Source organism: Astatotilapia calliptera, chromosome 6, assembly GCF_964374335.1.
Source record: "Astatotilapia calliptera chromosome 6, fAstCal68.1, whole genome shotgun sequence".
Taxonomy (NCBI): domain Eukaryota; kingdom Metazoa; phylum Chordata; class Actinopteri; order Cichliformes; family Cichlidae; genus Astatotilapia; species Astatotilapia calliptera.
Window position 1 is genome coordinate 8,419,023 of NC_137427.1, and position 20,315 is coordinate 8,439,337.

Below are 20,315 nucleotides of genomic sequence, written 5' to 3' on the forward strand. Positions count from 1 at the left end.
CTCTCCGGTGCCTCGGCTGATTTCTGTCTGCCTCACTACTCCACAGAAGTGAAGGGAGTTAACCCCGAAGGAGGACAAACTTCGGCCCTGGAGGAAGCATCTCCCCTCGTGTCTCCCGACCACGGTCAGGGGACTGACGGCGAGGAATGGTTAACACAAGACTCAAAGACATCAAGACTTAAATCACCCTTTTCTGCAATTATGATGCTCAGTTTGAACTTCAGCACATCATCTTGAGCTTGTCTACATGCCTAAACGATACTGCCATGGGATTGATTAATTACATATTTGCATTAACAAGCGTTTGAGCAGGTGTACATAAAGTGACTGTGAAGTGTATATATGCTAGAAGCCTACAACACAAGGAAAACATTAGAGTGGCCCTTTAAATGCATGTCCCCTCGTGGGTTTTTTTAACCAGATAGGCTGTTAAAAATGTAACTACCTTAAAATGTGTTTAAACTGGGGGAAAGTTACTGTTTTTGAGACAAAGGAAGTCGGTTAGCTCTCTAGAAGACAGGCTTGTTTTTTACAGTGTAACCCTGCTGGATAAATGATGTGTTGTAGGCGGCCACTAGGTGGCGATAGTCACAAAGACTGCTTTTGAGGCGTTGCTTGGCGCCTTTCAAAAACAAACAACTGGTTCACCCTTTAGTTAAACACTTCTTGGCCATGGCCTACATTTGATGCAATATCAAACGTGTTCGCTTAAAGTGTTTCATAGGAAACTGAGTTGAAATGAGAATAAAAATAAAAATAAAATAAAAAAGTCCAAAAACCACAACCAAAGAGCAGCAGGAACACATGAGGAAAGTCTAGTCAAGCAGGCCATTCTTCTGCTTCTGCACCCTTTACTCTGATGAGGCAGTGTGGGAGGTCAGAGTTCACACTGACAGATGTGTGGGAGGTTGTGACCTGTCTGGCCAGTTCTGCTGCCTGTGACTACAGCTCTGATGTTGGATTTCCATATTTTAAACTGTCAGTAGCATCAAGCTCAGAGTTACTGAGGTGTTTGTGAATCAAATATATTCCCCTCCTCTGATTATCAAGCTTAACAATACTTTAGATTAAATTTTTTCCTCCCTTACACTCTTTCTTTTATCTATGAAAAAAACAGTATAAATTGTATCAACATGTTAAAAGACTGCCTTTTCTTTTTATATATGCAGCAGCAAAATAATAAGATGAACTGAAATAATCAGTGGCATGGCCCTTGAGGGCAGAGCCGTTTTCTCTTCCCACTTGTGGTTTTTGGTTTCTTGTTGTCCTCCGCTGCCCCTGACGCCTCAGACTGATTGATTGTTTATGACGTCCGTTTTTTACAGGTCACTTCAGGCCATTTTCCTCATCTGAACTTACTCTGCAGATATTGTGGAATCAGCTGACAGGGTGACTAATAGTAAAGTGGCTTCATGTGAGTGGATATTATTTCATGTCAGTTCAGATTAGTCCTGCTGGGTCACAATACAGAACAAATATGGTTGCTTGAATGAAAAGCATTCAGCATTCAACTCTAAATTGTGCCTAATGCTGTAAATTTGTTATTTTAAGAACGAAATGTTTTACCTGGACGTTTTTTGGTGTGTATCTAGCAGAATGCATGTTACAAAAATAAATAAATAAATTAAATTAAATTAGTCATTAATTAGCAGCTTTGTTTGTTGGGTTTTTAAAGACACTTACTGGTTGGTTACATATTTTAAAACATTATGAAAATATGAATAGATTTTTTTATTAAAATGGCACAAATGATTTTTTATGCATTATATGTTTAAAAAGTTATTTAAATCCCCATACGATGCTGCTGACTCTAGCAAAACTAATCTGGTTTAATGAGCCTTTGGCTTAAGTTAATGAATTGGGTAATTTATTAAGTTAGGTAATAACTACAATACACAAAGTGTGACAGAGACATGCATGTAAGGCAATTGTTCAGGTTGGGGTCTCACATAACTGAAAAGCTATTATTCATTTAAATCCACTATAACCTAAAGTGTTTTCTTTAATGGCTTTTTCGAACTAAGCCACAGAAAATATCTACATGTATAACCTCACTGTTTTCTGTAGTAAATCCCAGGTCTTCATATTCAACTTTTAGATTTTCTTCAGCTAAATAATATAAATTAAATTAAACAACAATCCCATTAAGACGAAAAGTTATGCACAGTTTCTCACAAGCACAGTCACATACTTATACATTTAATCTAAACAGAGACAGCTGTGTTCAAAGCCACACGCCACTGATTCCACCTTCTCGTGTACATGAGTTGCATGTCTCCTGTTCACTCAGCTAATCACAGATTAGTGTGTGCATGTATTTTTCATAAGCGTGTCTGCAGAATGCATGCATGTGACGTGAGCAAATGTGTTCAGTGTGTGTGCGTGCCCGTGCATGTATGATCACACATATTGTAGATTTACAGTACAGTAGGTCAGTTGGAAAAGATTTGCTCACATGCTCATGGAGACATATTTCTAATATGTCTTTTGTTGTGTTCTCCTGCGTGTATGTGCTTTGCTAGTGTCTTAGCGTGCGTCCTGCAGAGCTCGTGCATCAGCAGGTCTGTGCTGTAACGGTGGACAGATGGGAAACATAGCTGAGACTAATCCAAAGGGGTTAATCCCTTAATAACCAACTACAAATGACTGCAGGTTACCTCACTGATTCCAGCTCCAACATGTTGTTTGTAGTCTGTCGAGCTGCTGGAGCGCCATTAAAGTTTGACTGTGAGGAGAATGCTGACTGGGCATTTATGTGGTTAAATAACACATCGCCAGCTTTGTGCACTGTATTGTGAGTTTTTTTGCAAACACTGCAGAAATGTAGAAGAGCTCACAAAAACAAAAGAAAACAAACACAATGTATGGACATGACCTAAAACATCATCAGAAGTGCAAAAAGTGCATTAAGAGAACCCGTTTGAACAAATGAAGAAAAAATAATATTTTCAGTGATTATTTTATAGAAGAAAAGATGCAATATTGCATATACAAAAGGGTCAAACATATGTGAACCTTTTCTTTTGGTGGCTGATGTGACTCCCTGTGTACCAATGTTTCTGTCATGATTGTATTTGAGTTTCTTTTGTTCAGCTTTTGATTTTATCAATTTTTTTTTGATTGTCTATGTCTCCCTTTGTTTTTACACAGGGACAATAGATTTTATTATTTTTGGTAATAACTCAATTTTGTGTCTCTGGTTCCTTTGTTGCCTCTGTTTTGTTGTCTTGGAGGCATTTCCCCAAACTAACCGTTTCAAATCTGTGATCTTTGATGGTTTACTGCAATGAACTGCAATGAACTAAATCAAAGACATTTAGTGGAGTGAAATCAAGACTTCTACTTGACAGTGGTGTGTGTGTGTGTGTGTGTGTGTGTGTGTGTGTGTGTGTGTGTGTGTGTGTGTGTGTGTGTGTGTGTGTGTGTGTGTGTGCGCGCGCTAAGTGTTGCTGTCTTGGTGCACGTGGATAGTGCTTGATAGTGTTATAACGCTTTACTGCAAACGTAATGTCTTGTATTTAAAACAAAAAGCCAATTTTGTCTCATCTGTTTATTCAGTAAAGTGTAAAAACTGAGGTTACACCATCATTAAGCATCATTCTGATGGTGGACTGATGATTGATAATAGCCTATATAAAAGAGGCCTTTAGCTTCTTCAAAGCTGCCCTGGGCTCCTTCATGACTTCTGAAGTCGTTGCACATCTTGCCTTTGTGTGAGGATGACAAAACTCTTTAATCTTTTCATCTCTTTCACTTTATCTGATTGTATATTGAATTATCAATGTATTCAATTACTGACTGAATTATTTCTAATGGCCTGAAGAAGGCCATTAGAAATGCACTGGGCTGCAAAAATAAGTCCACAACAGTTGTACAACAGCCCTTGGCTCCTTTCTCTTGCTCTCACTAAACACTTTCCTGAAGATTATGTTCTTGCTGAATTCAAGCCATACTGAAAACAACATGAACATTTTGAAGTTTATTAGTGTCCAGAAAGCCTGCTTTGTGACTGACAACCCACTACTGCTACAGGCCTGTAGTCTTCCTCGGCTTCACAGCCAGATCCATTCTTTTGACATCTGGTTTCAAAAAGCTGAGATAGCGAAAAGGAAAACGCTCACCCACGGTGGCATCATTCATTAGTACATTAGTAGTCTCTTTTTAAAACTTCTAGTGATTCCTTTTATTTGCTTTGCAAAGATCATGCTTTGATAGTTCACCATTCCTTAAATAAAAAGACTTAAACCTGAGTCAGTCAATAACGGGAAACCCCCTGACTCCAATTTATCATCAAATGAACTTTTAATCATAGAGGTCTGCATGCTTTTTAATATTTCCTCAATACAGAAATGCCAAATAATGGAGTTTTCAGTTACCTTCTGCTCCCTTTATCAGCTTAAAAATCTCTTATGAATTTATGCAGAAATATAAAATGCTGTGCCAAAGGGCTTACAATCTCTTTCAGTCTTGCAGCTGCATGATTTTGAATACTTTCATGCATCCATGAATGTCTGTTATTATTTTTCCTTTCTGTCCTAACCTTGATTAAATCTCTAAAGCAATGGGGGATACGATATAGTCATTTTGAGTGGAAAGGTACTCTCAAATAAATCTGAAAATTAGCACGTTGAAGCAAATCAACTGGATATCTTCCAAATAATCTGAAAAAAATCACTTTTTCTATATCACTATATAGCTTCTTTGCCACGCACATCAGTGGAAAATACTCCCTTTATTAAATAAACCTGCTCTCGTGAGCATAACTTGAATTTAAGCTGTAACTTTGTCCTCCTTAGATCCTATTTCTATTGATTTAGAAGGGATGTGTACCAAGAACCATTTGTCACTGTACGTGGACCTGTGAGTTTTACTTCCCCCATCTATACTGTTTGCTCACACTCATGGCTAAACTATGTATTTTGTGATGTGCTTCAGTAAATATTACACAATAATCAGTAAACCAGAACGTTAGAGATGAACATCACATTCCAGAGTATCTTAATCATGGTGCGCAAACCTGGCTAACAATTAGCTGGATGCATCCACACGCCGGCTATTTGACCAGCAGGAAACACGTGGGCTTGTTTCAAAATGAAAGTTTAAGGTTTAAGTAGAAAATCAGACTAATAAAGAGTGTAAAAGTTTGGTTTTTCACTGGTCATTAAAAAAAGATAAAAAGATAAAACTTACACACCTTGGTGCACTGCGGGATATTAAACTGTTAAACGTCCCATCAGTATTGAGCCAGTTTTAATTACAATCAATATATAAGCCCTTATTGCCATCCTGCAAATTGTTACTAGAAAACTTTGAAAATGCAGGTAGCCTCCTCTTCTGTGTTTAATTAACTTTATTGATCAGCGATGTTCCAGTTAAAATATTTATGGAGCACTGTAACAGCTGATTTAAAGCTATGGACTCGAACCAACGTGTTTGTGGACCATTAGAGTTCCTTTGATGTCAGTAAAATATTTGAATTGTCTACACACATCTTACAAATATGAATCTTTTTTTAATGTGGAAACAGGAAAGAGACATGCATAATGGCTGAGTCAGAGCTCTCCAACAGCTAGGTGGGAAGCCAACATGTCTAGACTGAATCAGGAGCTGTTTCTCTCTTAGGTAATGTGAATCTTTTACTGTGCAGATCTGCTGAATAACGAAAGGTTAAAGAGCGTGAAGAGTATATTTCTGAGATTTTGATCAAATAAAAGCTAAGAGCTTAGAAACAGTGTTGGGGATATTTCCCATGCTCTCAACTCTGGAAAACCTTTCTGCAATTGGATTGTGACAAGTGGCAGAACCAAGCCAGTTTTATAGTGGTGGCCAGGATGAGATCATTACTTACGCTGAGGTTAAACATAAACAGATGATTCATTACAGTTTTTCTGCATGACAAATCATTGGTGGCCAAATGATTTGTGGTCACTTCCTGTTACCGGGCATGAGTGCCCTGTTGGAGTAAACCATTACCACGACAATCTTTTTGTGAAAAGCTGAACTGATTAACAAAATGTGGAATTGTTGAATGTTTGGTGATTTGAAATTGGCCGTGGTTTGAACGTGAGCACAAATGTTTGTATGTCTTACAATTAACTCGAAAACAGACTGCAGGGCTGTCCAGGATGTAACCTTGTCTTTCACTGTGTGACAGCTGGATAGCCTGAAGCCCCCGCTGAAATGCATAAGCAGTTTAAGGAATAAATGGGTGGATATTTGTGTAGGGAAAGAAATGAAACTACCATACTACATCGGACAGTGAGAGAAGTTCAAAGCTGGCTGTAGGATGGGGACAAATTTCACAGTGTTACACAGTTTATATGATTGTAGCATTAAATAATGCACAGATCATGGTGACACCTGGCATTCATGGAAAAAGAAAGACAAATGGAAAAGATGGAGGTATCTAGTTGAGTTGTAGCATTAGTTATATCTTCCAGATCTTGTGATCTGCGTAAGCAGGGGGTAGCATGGAAACAAATACGGAAAAAAGACGTGAACCTCTGCTCTACATACTTGAAATTTAATGCCCTTGCCAAGTTTCTTTTTAAAGACAACACAGTGTTCCTGAAATCTCAGTGAGCTGGCAGTGTAATGGGTTTCACTGTTGATTGTTTGGCGTGGCTGTTAGTCAGTGGTAGCCATGGCCACCCCTGGCTTCACCTTGGCTCCACCGGGGATCATGACCACAATTCAACATCGAAGAGCAAAACTGAATTAAGCTTTAGGAAAACAAAATTACAGCCCATTAAATTCAACGGGCACATGATGCATCGCTGAAGTCAGAGTGAAAGGGTACGACTCTCTGTACCCTCCGTTTGGACAAACACGCCTACAGCCTTCTTCCTGTAGCACAAGGGCACAAGATATGGTAATACGTGGTTTAGCATTGCATAACATGGAGCTGATTCATCTCTCACACATGCGCATACCAACACGCACACAGTTCTTCCCTGTGGCCTACTTTCATTTCAGAAGTGCACAACTTTCTTGTGTCCTATTTTAAGGCTATGATGTAAATGCTGTGTATACAGATGTGTGTCTATGTGTGTGCTAAAGTGTGTCACTGAAGTTGGCAGTCCTCAAATCATTGTTCTACACACATCTGTAGGATTAGACACACATACATTGAGTGACCTATTTTACAGTGCTCTGGCGGTCAGAGGCAGCAGAGACTGAATGGGTCATGGCAAGCAACATAACTCTGTCCTGAATGGCAGCCAACCAAGCATGTTCAACAGAGGAGTCATTTTTCTCCCTTTTTCTCTCTCTGGCTTCCTGCAGGCATGCACCAACTCTAAGCCCCATTTGTTGTGTTGCAAATAAAATATGCTACATTTTGTTGATATCACACTTTTATGTTGATTTAATTTAATACTTTGAAGGTGTAACTTTCAAGTTGCAAATTCACTCTCAGCAGCTAATCACGACCCCAAATCTGAATTCAGATCATTAGAGTAATCATAACAGGAAAAGGCACGGGATTTTAATAGCTCTAACAATGCTCAGAGAAGGAACTTGAGACTCTCCTAGCCACCATGTCTAGTCATGCTTCAAAGAGTTTAATAATTGATTAGCTGAATTCCAGAGTTTCTTCAACAATCTCTCTTCTGTGAACCGAGCTAATGTCTGATTGTTTTTGTAGAAAAACAAAATCTAACCAATTGCAATCAAATCAAGACTTTTTGGGGGGCTTTTAGCTCATAATGGTGCTATTTTTCTTTTCTTTTTTTCAATTTGACATGCTTAAATCTTTTTATAGGCATTAGAACATTCAAACTTTTGCTATTCAAAGTTTATGAGGACTTGAAGGTAGGTACATTTGTCTTCACTGCAACGCAGCAGCAAGCTTCTTTCATCCTCTTGGCTTGTAAATTTCAGCTCTTTAAGAAGATTTTTTTGATTCTGATTGTATTGGATACCAGCTTGGCATCATTTAAAAATTTGCACATTCTCTTTATGTGGAAAAGGGTTTAAAGAAAGGATTCAGATCCACACATACCAACGCGGAAGCTGAAATACACACTCTTCAGCTTCATCTTCCTTACCCGATCGCTGCCTCTCCCTGCGCTGCTGACCTACATACTGCAGCATCTGAGTTACATAACCAGCCGGGGCTGTTGATCACTGCAGGCAGAGCAGGGCCAACACCCCCTTGCTCACTCTCTTTCATAAACACGCACATATACCTCTCACTACAACTTTTAACTTCTTTCATATTTTATTTTAGCAAAGTTTCTGTCGTGGGTCATGTAGCCACTGCTACTGTGCACACATGGGGGGCAGGTAGGTGAGTCTGTGGCGTTTGTGTCAGGTAAAAATAAACTATAATTTGAAATGAGGTCAACTCAAATCAGAGCTGAGTATCTAGCTCATGAGTCACTATCAGATGTTCTGACTCGGTGGGAATGTTGCAGTGACATTTATCAAGGTGGATATTTATAAATTCCTTAGGAGATTGAATCTCGCAGACAAAAATATCCACCTGCTCAAACTATGGTTATGTAATGAAGTAAAATATATATGCATCAATTACGTCAAAGAATGGATAAACTGTAATAATAAATCTCTCAGAGCTTTCCACTGTGTGTGCATTTTATACATGTATATCTATAAATTTCAGCTGGAGCAAACGCAAACTTGACTCCAGTGTGTAACTGTGCATTTGTGTACTTGTGTGCTACTGACCTGCTGCCTCAGGCAGCAGCAAGAGTGCTTTTTATGAGTAGTTTGCTCAAGTTTATGCTGTAGAGGAATTTGATGTAACTCTATTCTATTCCTTCCCCCTTTCTCTTTGTCTCCCTCCACTCTGAATAACCCCACTCTTTGTCTCTCTCACTCCTCACCCTCTTCTCTTCTATCCCTCCTCGCTGACCTACTTTTACTCTCCTGGCTTGTTTTCACAAGCCTCTGCACAAAGCAGTTTTTACAGCTCAAAGATGTGCTGGGGAAAAAAGGAGGGGATAAGAGAAAAAGAGCAAGCGATATTGATGACAGGGATGAGGGAGGAGAGGAAGGAAATTGGGGGTGGATGGAGCGCGAACTACAAGGCACTGCGGTTTTCTCGGGAATGTCACCTTGTTAGAGTCGGTTGGTGGTTGGTTTGGATAGCTGAAATAAAAACACATCAGTGTCAAATTGCTGAAAACAGGAGGTCACTCTGTGGTCAGCTGCCTACATCCTTATTCCATTTTTGTGAAACTCACATGGAAGCATTATGTGCTGTGGATGCAGCGAATCTGCGTCATAAATTGCACAATGTGAACTACTTAGAGGCTGAAAACATGTTGATGAGATATTTGTTGGGGTCCCTCCCATCTTTGTTGACCTTTTCAGACCAGAGTTGCTCTCTCTTGAGATTCTCTAGCAACTTGGGTGTTCCTTTCACATTGCAAAACCTCTCTATCTGAAAGGTTCTCCTTTTTGTTATGGCTCTTATGTAACCCGTGTCAGTGGCATGCACTCAGCATGCCAGCCTGCTGTTCCCATTAGCTTGTGTTTCATTAACGGCAGGATTGCTCGGAGATGTCAGCATTTAGTTTGATGCAGTTTTCTCCCAAGAGACTTGTGTAACTTGTTTTGGCTTGTTGCACGTTAAAACACTTTTTTTCCTCCCTTTATTTCTGCAACTAAAACAAGAATTGAGCAATTCTGGACAACACCAGAAACAGAATTTATCACAACCTCAACTTTGATTTTCTGATGAAACACAACTTAATGTGCAGTATGAAAATTAATTTCAGCTGAGTATCTGTAAAAAGTCTGACTTTTGGTTCAATCCATCAAGTGAGGCAAGGCTGTGCTGGTGACACATACTTGCTAACCAGTACCTATTTACATATACAATAGCATCATCAATTTGACCTGTGTTCTTTGCAATATTACCTGCAATTCTCTTTTTAGGATTGTTTTTGTGGTAAATTCTTGGCAAAAGTGCCGCTAAATGCTCCATAGTGCTCAAAAGCTACTTGCAAGTTTCGTCTTTCCTGTGGCACACATGACGTAAAAACAGCAACCTCCATGTAAATGGGACCAATAAATGGGCAAAAACCTCAAACATTTAGTCCCTAAAACCAAAACCACTGAGCTAAAAAGCTTAAAATGAACTGAGGTTGCAGAACATAAGATATTTCTAGGTATAGCTTTACTAAATCTCTTCAAGACTATTGCCTAGTTTTGGTTAAATGTTACCTCCTATTAGTTGTTGCATACAAACTGTAATTGCACTGACACTGTATTCCTTGTCAGCTTTATTTCCTAACAGGTCTTTAAATGAAATTAATTAAAGCAATAAGTTTGATTTTATTGTTATATTGTTATATTTGATCTGCTGAATAAAATACTCTCTGGGAGCAGGTGTGACTTTGAAAGGTGATATTTTTGGTTTCCATCGCAGTCATGTTTAGTTTGTACCTGTCAGTATAAATATATCACATGAATATTCAGACAGAGATCTGGGTTAGCCAACAGATGCCCTGCTGTACTGATGTGCCACAGTCAGTAAATGTTTGCCAGTCGACAGTATGAAGTGATGACGTGTTGAAGTGGTTCCACACCGAGCTGGCAGACTGGGAAGTGACCATCTGAGTGCTGTGAATCAGCTAGTTGGATTTCTCCTTGTCTGGATAATTTCCTGTCAAATTTCATAAGAACTCCAAAAAAATCCAAAAGAGACGTATATAAATTCAACAACATTTTATTTTTTTTCCCCCCATTTTGAATCTTTCACAATCGAAAATGAGTGTTTTTTTCTAACCATTTGCATATCCACGTGAAGTATAGCATTACATAATCACTTCTGGCCAAGCTTTATTCATTTTTTTTTCTCTTCTGAAAAAGCTTTTCAGCAAAGGTTATACAATAACACAGAGTACAAACGGTAACTGGGGCAAAGGGTAGCATGAATAAATACACAGCACAACCAGAAAGAGTTTAGAGCAAAAATGACACAAGTGAATGACAGAAAAATACACATAACAGCGAAAAGAATAACCGAATACAACAGAAAATAATATTAATAAAACAATAATAAAATAATGACAGCAGTATACAAGAGATAGACAACTTTACATTTATACATAGTGGCCAGAGGCAGGCACCAGGAAGTGAAACAGTTAAACTTGTACATACTTTATGATCTACTGCAGCTACAGTTGCTAAAACTCAGTGCGGAGGTGAGCGGGATCGTTAAGACGCTGCCAACGTGGGGACAAGGAACAACACAATAAAGAGGCACCTTATGAAGAGAGAGAGCAGCTTTGCTGGTTGTGACTGGAGAGCCATTTCATTTACTGGACAGACGATTTTTGTCTTGAAATGAAGACGTATTGATTTCTGTTGGATGGCCGGCAAACAAGGTTCACCTTGTGCTTGCCAACAGGAAAGTGTGACTGCATAGCCTGGACTGATATGCGAGTAACTGGCCTTCGCTTGTTTTGACAACTTTGAGTGTCAAAGAGGTCAGATCCTCTAAATAAGGACCCCGATCTGAACTCAAACTTTTAAAAAAAGAAGGGTACCTCACTTATTTGATTTTTTTTATTTTTTTTTACAAGTTGTGGCTCATACTTTTAGTAAAAGAGAAACTTTGAGGCGTTTTGTTTTTTTTTTTAAACAAAAAAGGACTGTACAAGGTGTCTCGAAACAACAAACAAGCTGATCGCTTTAAAGTCTACGACTTCCACATCCCAATGCTTTAATTTTTATTGTTTTTGCCACAGTTTTCTTCTTAAAATATATATTCCATATATGCAAATTTATATGTCACAGTAATATACAATCTAAGTGCTTCAATAGTGAAGAGGACTTGTGTGCAGATCGTTCAGAGAATGGAGAGGAAGAAGAGGGACGAGAGGGAGGAAGAATGTAACTCTTTGCCAAAAGGGGAGATGTTAAAGGAAGGATGTGTGTCTTTGGTTAAAGGAATGTTCCCATAATGCCACAATAAACACTGGCCAGCCACTAAGGCAGTTTACAATAATGAATAATTGAATAATGTTTGAATTTTCCATGAGGGAAATATCCCAAACTCCAGCTCTGAAGAGTTTCATTCTGTCACATCCCTCGTTAATCTACCTGGAGGGATAGGCGGGAGGTAGGAGAGAGTACAGGAAGGGGTACAGGTGACACAGTGAAACTTGGTGGTGAAATCACATCCTAACTACATCTCACACTGATCACTGGCTTCTTTTATACCTCGCAAGGTGCCAATGTGAGTGACAGTTCTTTTTTGTCTGTCCACCGCAGACGACAGCTGCTCCTATTTGTCCTTAATCTCGCCTCTTATTGCGCCCACCGCTCCCACCGCTGGATCCCCTTTTACCTCCCTCATTTTTAGCCTCTGGCCTCTCATTCACCTGACACTTGATGTCTTCCACATACTCTGGCTCATTCTCAGCATCTTTGCTCTCCCCGTTGCCATTGCCACTGTGAGGGTTGCTGGACAGAGCTAGGTAAGGATGCTGAGGCAAAGTGGGAGAAGGGGACATCGAGGTCCTGACCAGTCCCTCCACCTGTGCTCTCGATGCCCCATTGGACAGAGCTCTGTACTTGAGGCGGAGCTTGTGGGGAAGGGCAGTGCCTTTGACCTCGGCTTGGCACTCACCGTACAAACCACCAATTCCCTCAATCTTCTGGTGGTAGCTGCTGATATCTGAGGAGGATGAGGAGGGGGATTCATCATCTGTGGAGCCCTCCTTATCAGAGCTACGAGGGTCTCCGTCACTTGAACAAGTGTCTTTAGCAGAGGAGTTCTCCTGATAGAAACCATCAGCTTGGGGACCTCCCTCATAGGTGAGCACCGGGGGCTCTTCGTCCAGTGTGTTGAGGTAACCATTGTGCTGTATGAAGGAGGACCTCCGCTCCTCGTTGTTGTGGATCAGATCAGGGGCGAAGGGGTTCTGGTGGTTTTTAGTGTGCTGAAGACTGTGGTTGTCATGCTGCTGATTATACCTTTGCTGCAGTTCCTCTATTGACTCAGAGTGACCGTTGGTGTACTCATACTGTGGAGAGTCCAAGGTCTTCGTTCTCTCCAGCTTCTCAGCGACCTCTGTGATGGTCATCGAGCAGTCGGAGAACTTGGAAGTCAGCATGTCCTGACAATGTTGAGGAGCTCTGCTCTGCTGGGACTGCTGCTCCTCAGACCTCTGGCTCTCCATGGGATAACAGCCACTGCTGGAGCGATACAAAATGACGCTCCTTTGAGCTGAGGTGGCCTGAGGAGCGGGGTTGGAGATCTCCATGTGGCACTGCTGCTGTTGCTGTTGATGATGATGCTGGAAGTCCATGACATTTTCAGCCAATGGGGGGCTTTGCTGGTGAGGAGAAACCAGAGCACTGTGGCTGCCATGGTAAGCCCCATTCTGCATTCCATTGGGGATCCCATTAGTGATCCCACTGGGAATCATGTTGTTTTCCAGACCAGCCATCTCCATGCTTGTGGGCTCCTTCTTTATGTTGTAGCTCATGGGTTCAGGGCTGGAAGAGCTGTCAGACATGTCAGACACGGAGCCACGGGGGGAATATTTGGGGAGCGTGGAGTGGCGCTCGCCGAGACTCGACTGTTCAGCTTCTGACGAGTCTGAATTCAGCATCACCTGGGATGCGCTGGAGTAGCCGCTGCTCGAAAGGTATGCGTTACCATTCGGGGTGCCGTTGGTGCTGCTCCCATTGCCGCCAGTGTTTCCATCAGCGGCGCTGTTGGAGATTTGCTGACTTTTCTCCATGTAGGAGGCTGTGCTGATGAGGCCAAAGCGCAACTTGAGCTGAAGGAGCTCCGTCTTGAGACGAACATTCTCCTCATTCAGTGCCATCACTCGGTTTTCCAACACCATGTCATTGAGGCGACGCTTTTCTCTTGAGCGCTTGGCTGCTTCGTTGTTCTTTCTCCGTTTTTCCCAATAGCAAGCATCTTTCTTCTCATCAGAAATGAACTCTCTCTTGCGACGGGAGGTGACGGTAGGCTTGCTACCTTTAGACTGGCGGCTAATGCGTGCCGATCCTTCGGGAGAAGGGGATGGCAGGCTCCCATTGTACGGGGAAAAACTGTCACCCTCCTCGTCATTGTTATTGCTGGTGGATGGGAGGTGTATACTGAGACTTTCCATGTTTTCTTCCCCGCAGGGTGCTAGAGTATCACTCTAGCAAAGGGCAAAGGGGGAGTAGGGAAAAAATGTAAAACTATATGAGCCTTCTGCTTTGTTACTAAGACGTCTGACCTATGTCGCAGGTTCAGCGAAAACTTCTGGATGAGGTATTTGTGCTCCTCGAAACGAAAGCCTCATTGATTTCTGTTACTTAAATTATAATATCAAAATGTTCAAGTGTCTAAATTAGCCAGGAAGATTAAAAAGAGGTGGAACTCCACAAAAACCTCAGACATTGAAGTAGTGTTCTGAGCAAGAAAACTAAAACAAGAAACTGTATTTTGTGCAAACGGTTTTCCAGCTGTCTTGGCAAGTAGTTCAAAGTAGTCTCTGGAGGTTCGTTTGGGGTGACTTTGAGTTTATCAGTGTCTTCCTCGATCTTCAGCAGAGCTGTGATGTCTGTCAGACCCGCTTCTTTCGGTGTCTTACATGGGATGTAGGTCGGTCTGTCTACTTTTGGGTTCTTTAAGGATCCAGCTTCAACGCCGCCGTTAGTCGACCACTAAATGGGTTACTGAAACAGTGACAGAGGAAGGGAGGGGAACAGAAGCAGAGAGGGAGTTAGATTAGCTGTAAAATTACTCCAGTTCATTGTGACATGTATTTACATGCAAGTCAGTTCAGGTTATATGTATTAACTGTAGTACAAAGCTTTACTCTGGGTGCTTTTGGTCTAAGGGTTGAGATCAATACACCGTCTATTCAGTTCAATTCAGCCAGCACAGAAAAAACTATGACATAACCCCCGAGGGTTTAGACAGTGTTTTTCTTTCTTGTCTGTGTTTGACTGACTTCAGAAAGAAAATGAAGCTGGTTGCAGAGTCTGGGTAGCCACACACACACACACACACACACACACACACACACACACACACACTCAGGGCTGAGTCTGGGAATAAACATGTGTATGTGCTCTTGCTGCAGAGCTCTTGTGTAAGACGGAGCTCCATCACATAACTAGAGCCGAGGCAGGCTGACCTGCTGCCAGCTCTGCAGAGACTGACAGATAAAAAGCTAGAGGGGGAATGATACAAATGTGATCTGCACACTGATTCGGCTTTACCGTAGTTGTAAAATGACAACACAAACTGTGCATTTATGGTTTCTACTTATAGATTTCATTTTCTAAAATATGGGGAAGAGGGCAAAAAGGGGTTTGTCTTTTGCCACAGCTTCTCTGGTAGTTCATCTCACTGACTGAATTTACTCAACACCACAAGCCGCTGAACTTCCTTGTGCGGTGTCAACATCTTATCAACAGGAAGCCTTGCCCACCCGACCTGTCTTGCAAAGTTAAAAACAATGGCAAACGCAGCGCAGGCGGATGTTGACAGTCGTGGTGTGTTATGTAATAACTAGATCTGCCCTTATTTTTCTTTGCCTCACTCACTCCATTGGATTACACAGATGATATGCATTAATTAAGAACACGTCATTACACAGGGCCCTGAAGTCCTTTACAAACATAAAAACATCCTTTTTACGACACACACGCACACACACTGAGCAAATGCAATAATCTAGGTCACTGTGCCTGTGGGCAACAATGGCTCTGGTGTCGCTTTTCATTTGCAATAACGGAATTAAACAGCGCACAAACATGACCTTCTTCTATCATTAGGAGCGCAGGAATCCCCGCTGAATATTCTCTGCTTTGTGACTTGATTACTGCAATTCTACTGATTACGTTTTTATTATGTAGATTTACAGATTTATTATCGCTGCCCGTCCTATTTGAGTCCTTCTGTTAGTAAAAATAAGACGTAGCACAGAATTTAAAAAACAAAACAGAAAGCAGATCCGGTTTTGCTTCGATATTCGCCTTGTGCTCTTTCAGTGCAGTGAAGCCTTAAATGAGACAAAAACCAAAAGAAACAGACTGTTCCTGTTATGTAAACGATGGACCGAAGTCAATGAGAGGAGAACAAAAGCTCTCACTAACAAGACAAGTTCATATCTACCTCTGCTATTGTGTTTTTTTGTTTTCCTATAACAAACAAGACAAGACAGTGCTGCATAACTATCTAATCTAGTGATCTCTTCTCCCGACCGGTGACTGCATTTCTTCTTCTTCACTGCGAGTCAGTCACCCTGTTACATAATCTCACTTTAAAAAAAAAAAAAAAACCCACATTGTGACCTTGGAACAGCTTGAAAGCTGCCCTGAATAACTAACCATTTATTTAATCATGTGTTATGTTGTAACTCAGGGGCAAGGTCTATTGTAGATATGCTGCAGGCTGGTCTTATAATTGAGTTGGCTTTGTCTTGTTGGCTGCTTCTTCTCAAAAAACTTGTGTAAAGCCCCACTGGACCATAAGCGCTTTGAATACGAATAGCAACAGATGTGGAAACACGTAGGATGACCCCTCCCCACCCACCCCTTTCCAATCCTGAAAAATCTTTGTAAAGACATGCAGGAAGAGTGTGTGTGTGTGTGTGTGAGGTGGTGGTGCGAGGGTGGTGCGAGACAAAGGAGGGTGGGAAGGAAGCTCACATACGTCTATGTTGTCCCAGTGACCTAGAAACGACGCTAAGCGGTAAACACTCCTCCTGTCTTTGACGGTGCGCCATAAAATAGGTCAGTGGGACTGCAACGAAGGGAGGGCAGGAGAGGGAAAGAGAGTATTAGAGTGCACTCTAAAAATAGAGCAACAGAAAGGTGAGGGAGTGAGACGCAGAAGCAGAGAGATTTCTTTTTTTTTTTCTAAAGGGGGGGGGGGGGGGGGGGGGACATGAGAGGAATTTTACAGAATCTGCAGCGGGAGCAAAAAAAAAAGAGACCCACTTGAATACGTCATGTGCCTAAAAATCATATTACGAAAGCCTCGGTGATTTTCACGCAACATTAATTCCTGTCCGCTCCAGAAACGTTGCTACGCCTTTTGCTGCACACAACAATAAGAATCGGCAGCAAAATTGATAGTGAGCGATACAGCACTGACGTCAGAGCACACACCCATCTCTGCAGCCAAATTCACATATAACAGGTTCTCTCTTAGGACTGCAAGGGGAGGGGCTGCTGTTGTTGCTCGTAGTGTACGTGCTCTGAATTTCTCTTGCTACAGAGAAAAGCTTGTGTAATACATGCGTAATACACAGAAGCAGGAGCTACAGGTTAAAGTCTCTGAATGTCTTCCAATCTCTCTTACCCAAGACTAATGCTAGAAAATAAAGGGATACTCAGCGCGGTATAATCTAACTGGCTTTTTCTGCAGAAGCTAATTTCCCCATTAAGAAGAATTATTCACTCCAGCTACTGTACGGATTGTTTCCGTGTTTTTCACTGAGACACAACTTTGAAGTAGTTCCCAGACACTTGCCGCTCCAGGAAGAATGCTTCACCTCTGACCCCTCTGAGGCAAGCGTGAGTAAAACACATGCCGTCCTCTTCCTCTCCCCCATCTTTTAAATGATCCAACACCACACACGTGGAGGGGCCCCAGCTAGGAACCATTTTGCCCTGCGGCTTTGTGTTAAACAAAACTAAGAGACGGGAATCCAGACATTCCAGGTCAGCTACGGGGACATATATACGACTACGTGTCATTTAGCAAGTACCCAAAGTAACAAGTGACTAAATGACACTTTGAACTGTGGGCTAAAGACAACAAATTATTCTCGATTCACTTATCTGTGAAAATTCTTTATTCATATGCATTTTAATAGCCTTTCAAGAGCCTTTTTTCTTTTTAGTCAAATCTGATTTGCATTAAAGTATGTGTCAAAAGTTTTTGTTACTTACATTCACCAGATAAGTGTGGTGCAGATTTGCAAAGTAAAAAAATAAAAGTTGCCAAAACCATGGAAATAGCTGAACTTAGATAAGTCTTCTGCCATCTGTGTTCCTGTATTCCTCAGAGCAACAGACAGAGCAGCCAAAGTAGTCCACCGCTTGCCCTGTTAAACCTCATGTCTCCTCACCCAGATACAAGTCTGACCTATATTCAGAAAGCTGGTCGGGACAGAGAGCAGTGGCTCTGAAACCAGACCAGCTGGCAGTAGGTGGACTAACCAAAACTGTGCCTGCTTTTGCCAGACAGGGGTTTCCACACATTGCATCACATCCTGAATGCTCACTTGTTATTCTAACTTTACAAACGGTCTCCCTAAGCCCTCACTGGAATCTTGTTTGAGACACAAAAATAAAAGAAAACAGTGTTATATCTGGTTCAGCCTTCTGCTTTTTCTGCTCGGTGCTTCCTTTGTGGTGGAGAAAAAAGAAAAAAGACTAAGCAAGTTAAAAATAGCTCGCAGACACTGAGTAGCTGGGTTACATCACTGATAGCAGCTTTTCTGGCTAAATGCCTTCTTTAGATACAAGAATTTTGTTGTTAATGTAGATATAAATGACAGGGGAAAAGTGCAGGGTGGGAACGAGAATCAATTACAAAGCGTCTCTGTCCCAGGAGGGAGCTGCTATTTATTGCTTTTCCCTGCTGTGTGCTGGTTATGTCATAGCCTCCAACTCCCTCAAAGCAAAGCTCTGTGCTTTACTTAACGCACCTTATGAGTAAAAAAAAAAAAAAAAAATCGCCCAGTGGCCCACTTTGAATAGAAATCAGACATTTCCCCCTTTGCATGTGACCATTTATTTAATAAATCCCCAAAACCCAACCAAGTAATCTTTCTCAACGGAGAAAAAGCCCTAACATATGTTTACACACACCCTATCTGCAAATCATTTGTCCAAAACTCGTTTAAAAAATATGATTTTTTTTCCTTTTATCATTTACTCTGACATGAGATTCCCACAGATGTCTGTGATAGACCTTCAAATTAATTCATAACCTCAAAACAGCCATGCGTTAATCCCAGCCTTTGCATTAGCTGGGCTGCCAATATCTGGGTAACTGAACTGATCCAATGACCTACATAAAAATATCATGCCAATATGCCACGTGCAGGAGCTAATACGGTGTATTGACCGCACAGCACAGTCCGAGCCGAGCAGCAGCAGCCCCGTGCTCCCTGGAAAACACCACCATGAGAGGAAATTACATCGCTTTGACATTGACCTCATAGTGTGCGGCGATACGGCCAACCACGTTTTTACCAAGCGGACTCGGTGTTTCGTAAAAGCATCAAAGAAACAAAAAAGGCAACAAAACGCCAACTGAAGTATCACACTTGCCCGGTGAGCTGCGTGTTTTACGTGACACAAAAAGAGCCGCATACGGCTGAAAGTCACGGAGGGACGCGGGATCTGCCGGCGCAGCCGAGAGTCGCCATGTGAACAATAACCGGCCATGAGCATCACGTCCTCGCCTCAAAACACACTCACACACACCCAGAGACGTATCTACCCGCACAGAATGATTTAAAAAAACATGCAAATAGGCAGATAGAAACAGCACACGGCAGCCAGCCGCTCAGTTATAACCTACCTTTCCACGCAGGAGAGGGACGAAAACATTCAGGCTTCCCCGACACAAAAGCTGTCTCGCTCCCGTTTCCTCCTTCCCGTGTCCCTTTAGAAGAAACCTCCCGACTGAGAAAAAAAAACTTTCTTCTCCTTTTCCTGTCGCTGCTCGGGTCAGCTGTCGTTGAGTCAGTGGGTCGGCTGGATGTCCTTTCTGTCTTTTGGCTCGGACTGCCCGTGTGTTGTGCGCTGCAGGACACTTTGCTCCAGTTTCTCCGGTTCCCTTTCTAGAAATATGTGTTAGTAGGTCAGCAGTTGCATAACAGCTCTTAGGCTGCCTAGTCACGTTTCTGTCCACTGTCTCTCCGCGCGAGACTCTCTCTCTCTCTCACCCCCCTCTCTGTGTGTGTTATTAGCCCCTCTCTTTTTGTTCTCCTGCCCGCCCCTTAATCTCCGGGTTCTTCCTTACTCCACGTTGTAATGTCATCTCATTTACAAGATTTTCTAACGAGGCCACGAATGCCTTTAAACAGACGCCATGGCCCAACAACAGCACGACCTGTTAATCATCAGAAACACCCGTATAAATAAACGAATGACACCAAGGAAACGAAAGAAGAGGGAGGAAAACACATTCATTGTTAACTGACAATATATAGGATGAAGCGTATTACACATACTGGGAAACAAAAGTTTCATAAAAATCATAATAATAACTGATGTTTGTTTACCACTCTGGCTTGTTTATTTATTTGTTTATTATTAATATTAATTTGATCCAAAACTATTTCTCACAAAATAAGAGCACA

The 20,315-nt window shown here is 41.6% G+C and overlaps 1 protein-coding gene across 1 annotated transcript; it reads right to left on the reverse strand.

Moving 5' to 3' along the window:
• Positions 1-10,680: 10,680 nt before the first annotated feature.
• On the reverse strand, positions 10,681-19,930 carry nfil3-5 (nuclear factor, interleukin 3 regulated, member 5). Its single transcript, XM_026170010.2, has 2 exons — positions 19,532-19,930; positions 10,681-14,658 (listed from the first exon to the last, which is right to left on the reverse strand). The coding sequence occupies exon 2, from the start codon at positions 14,103-14,105 to the stop codon at positions 12,270-12,272; it is 1,836 nt and encodes a 611-aa protein (XP_026025795.1). The 5' UTR covers positions 14,106-14,658; positions 19,532-19,930; the 3' UTR covers positions 10,681-12,269.
• Positions 19,931-20,315: the final 385 nt, after the last annotated feature.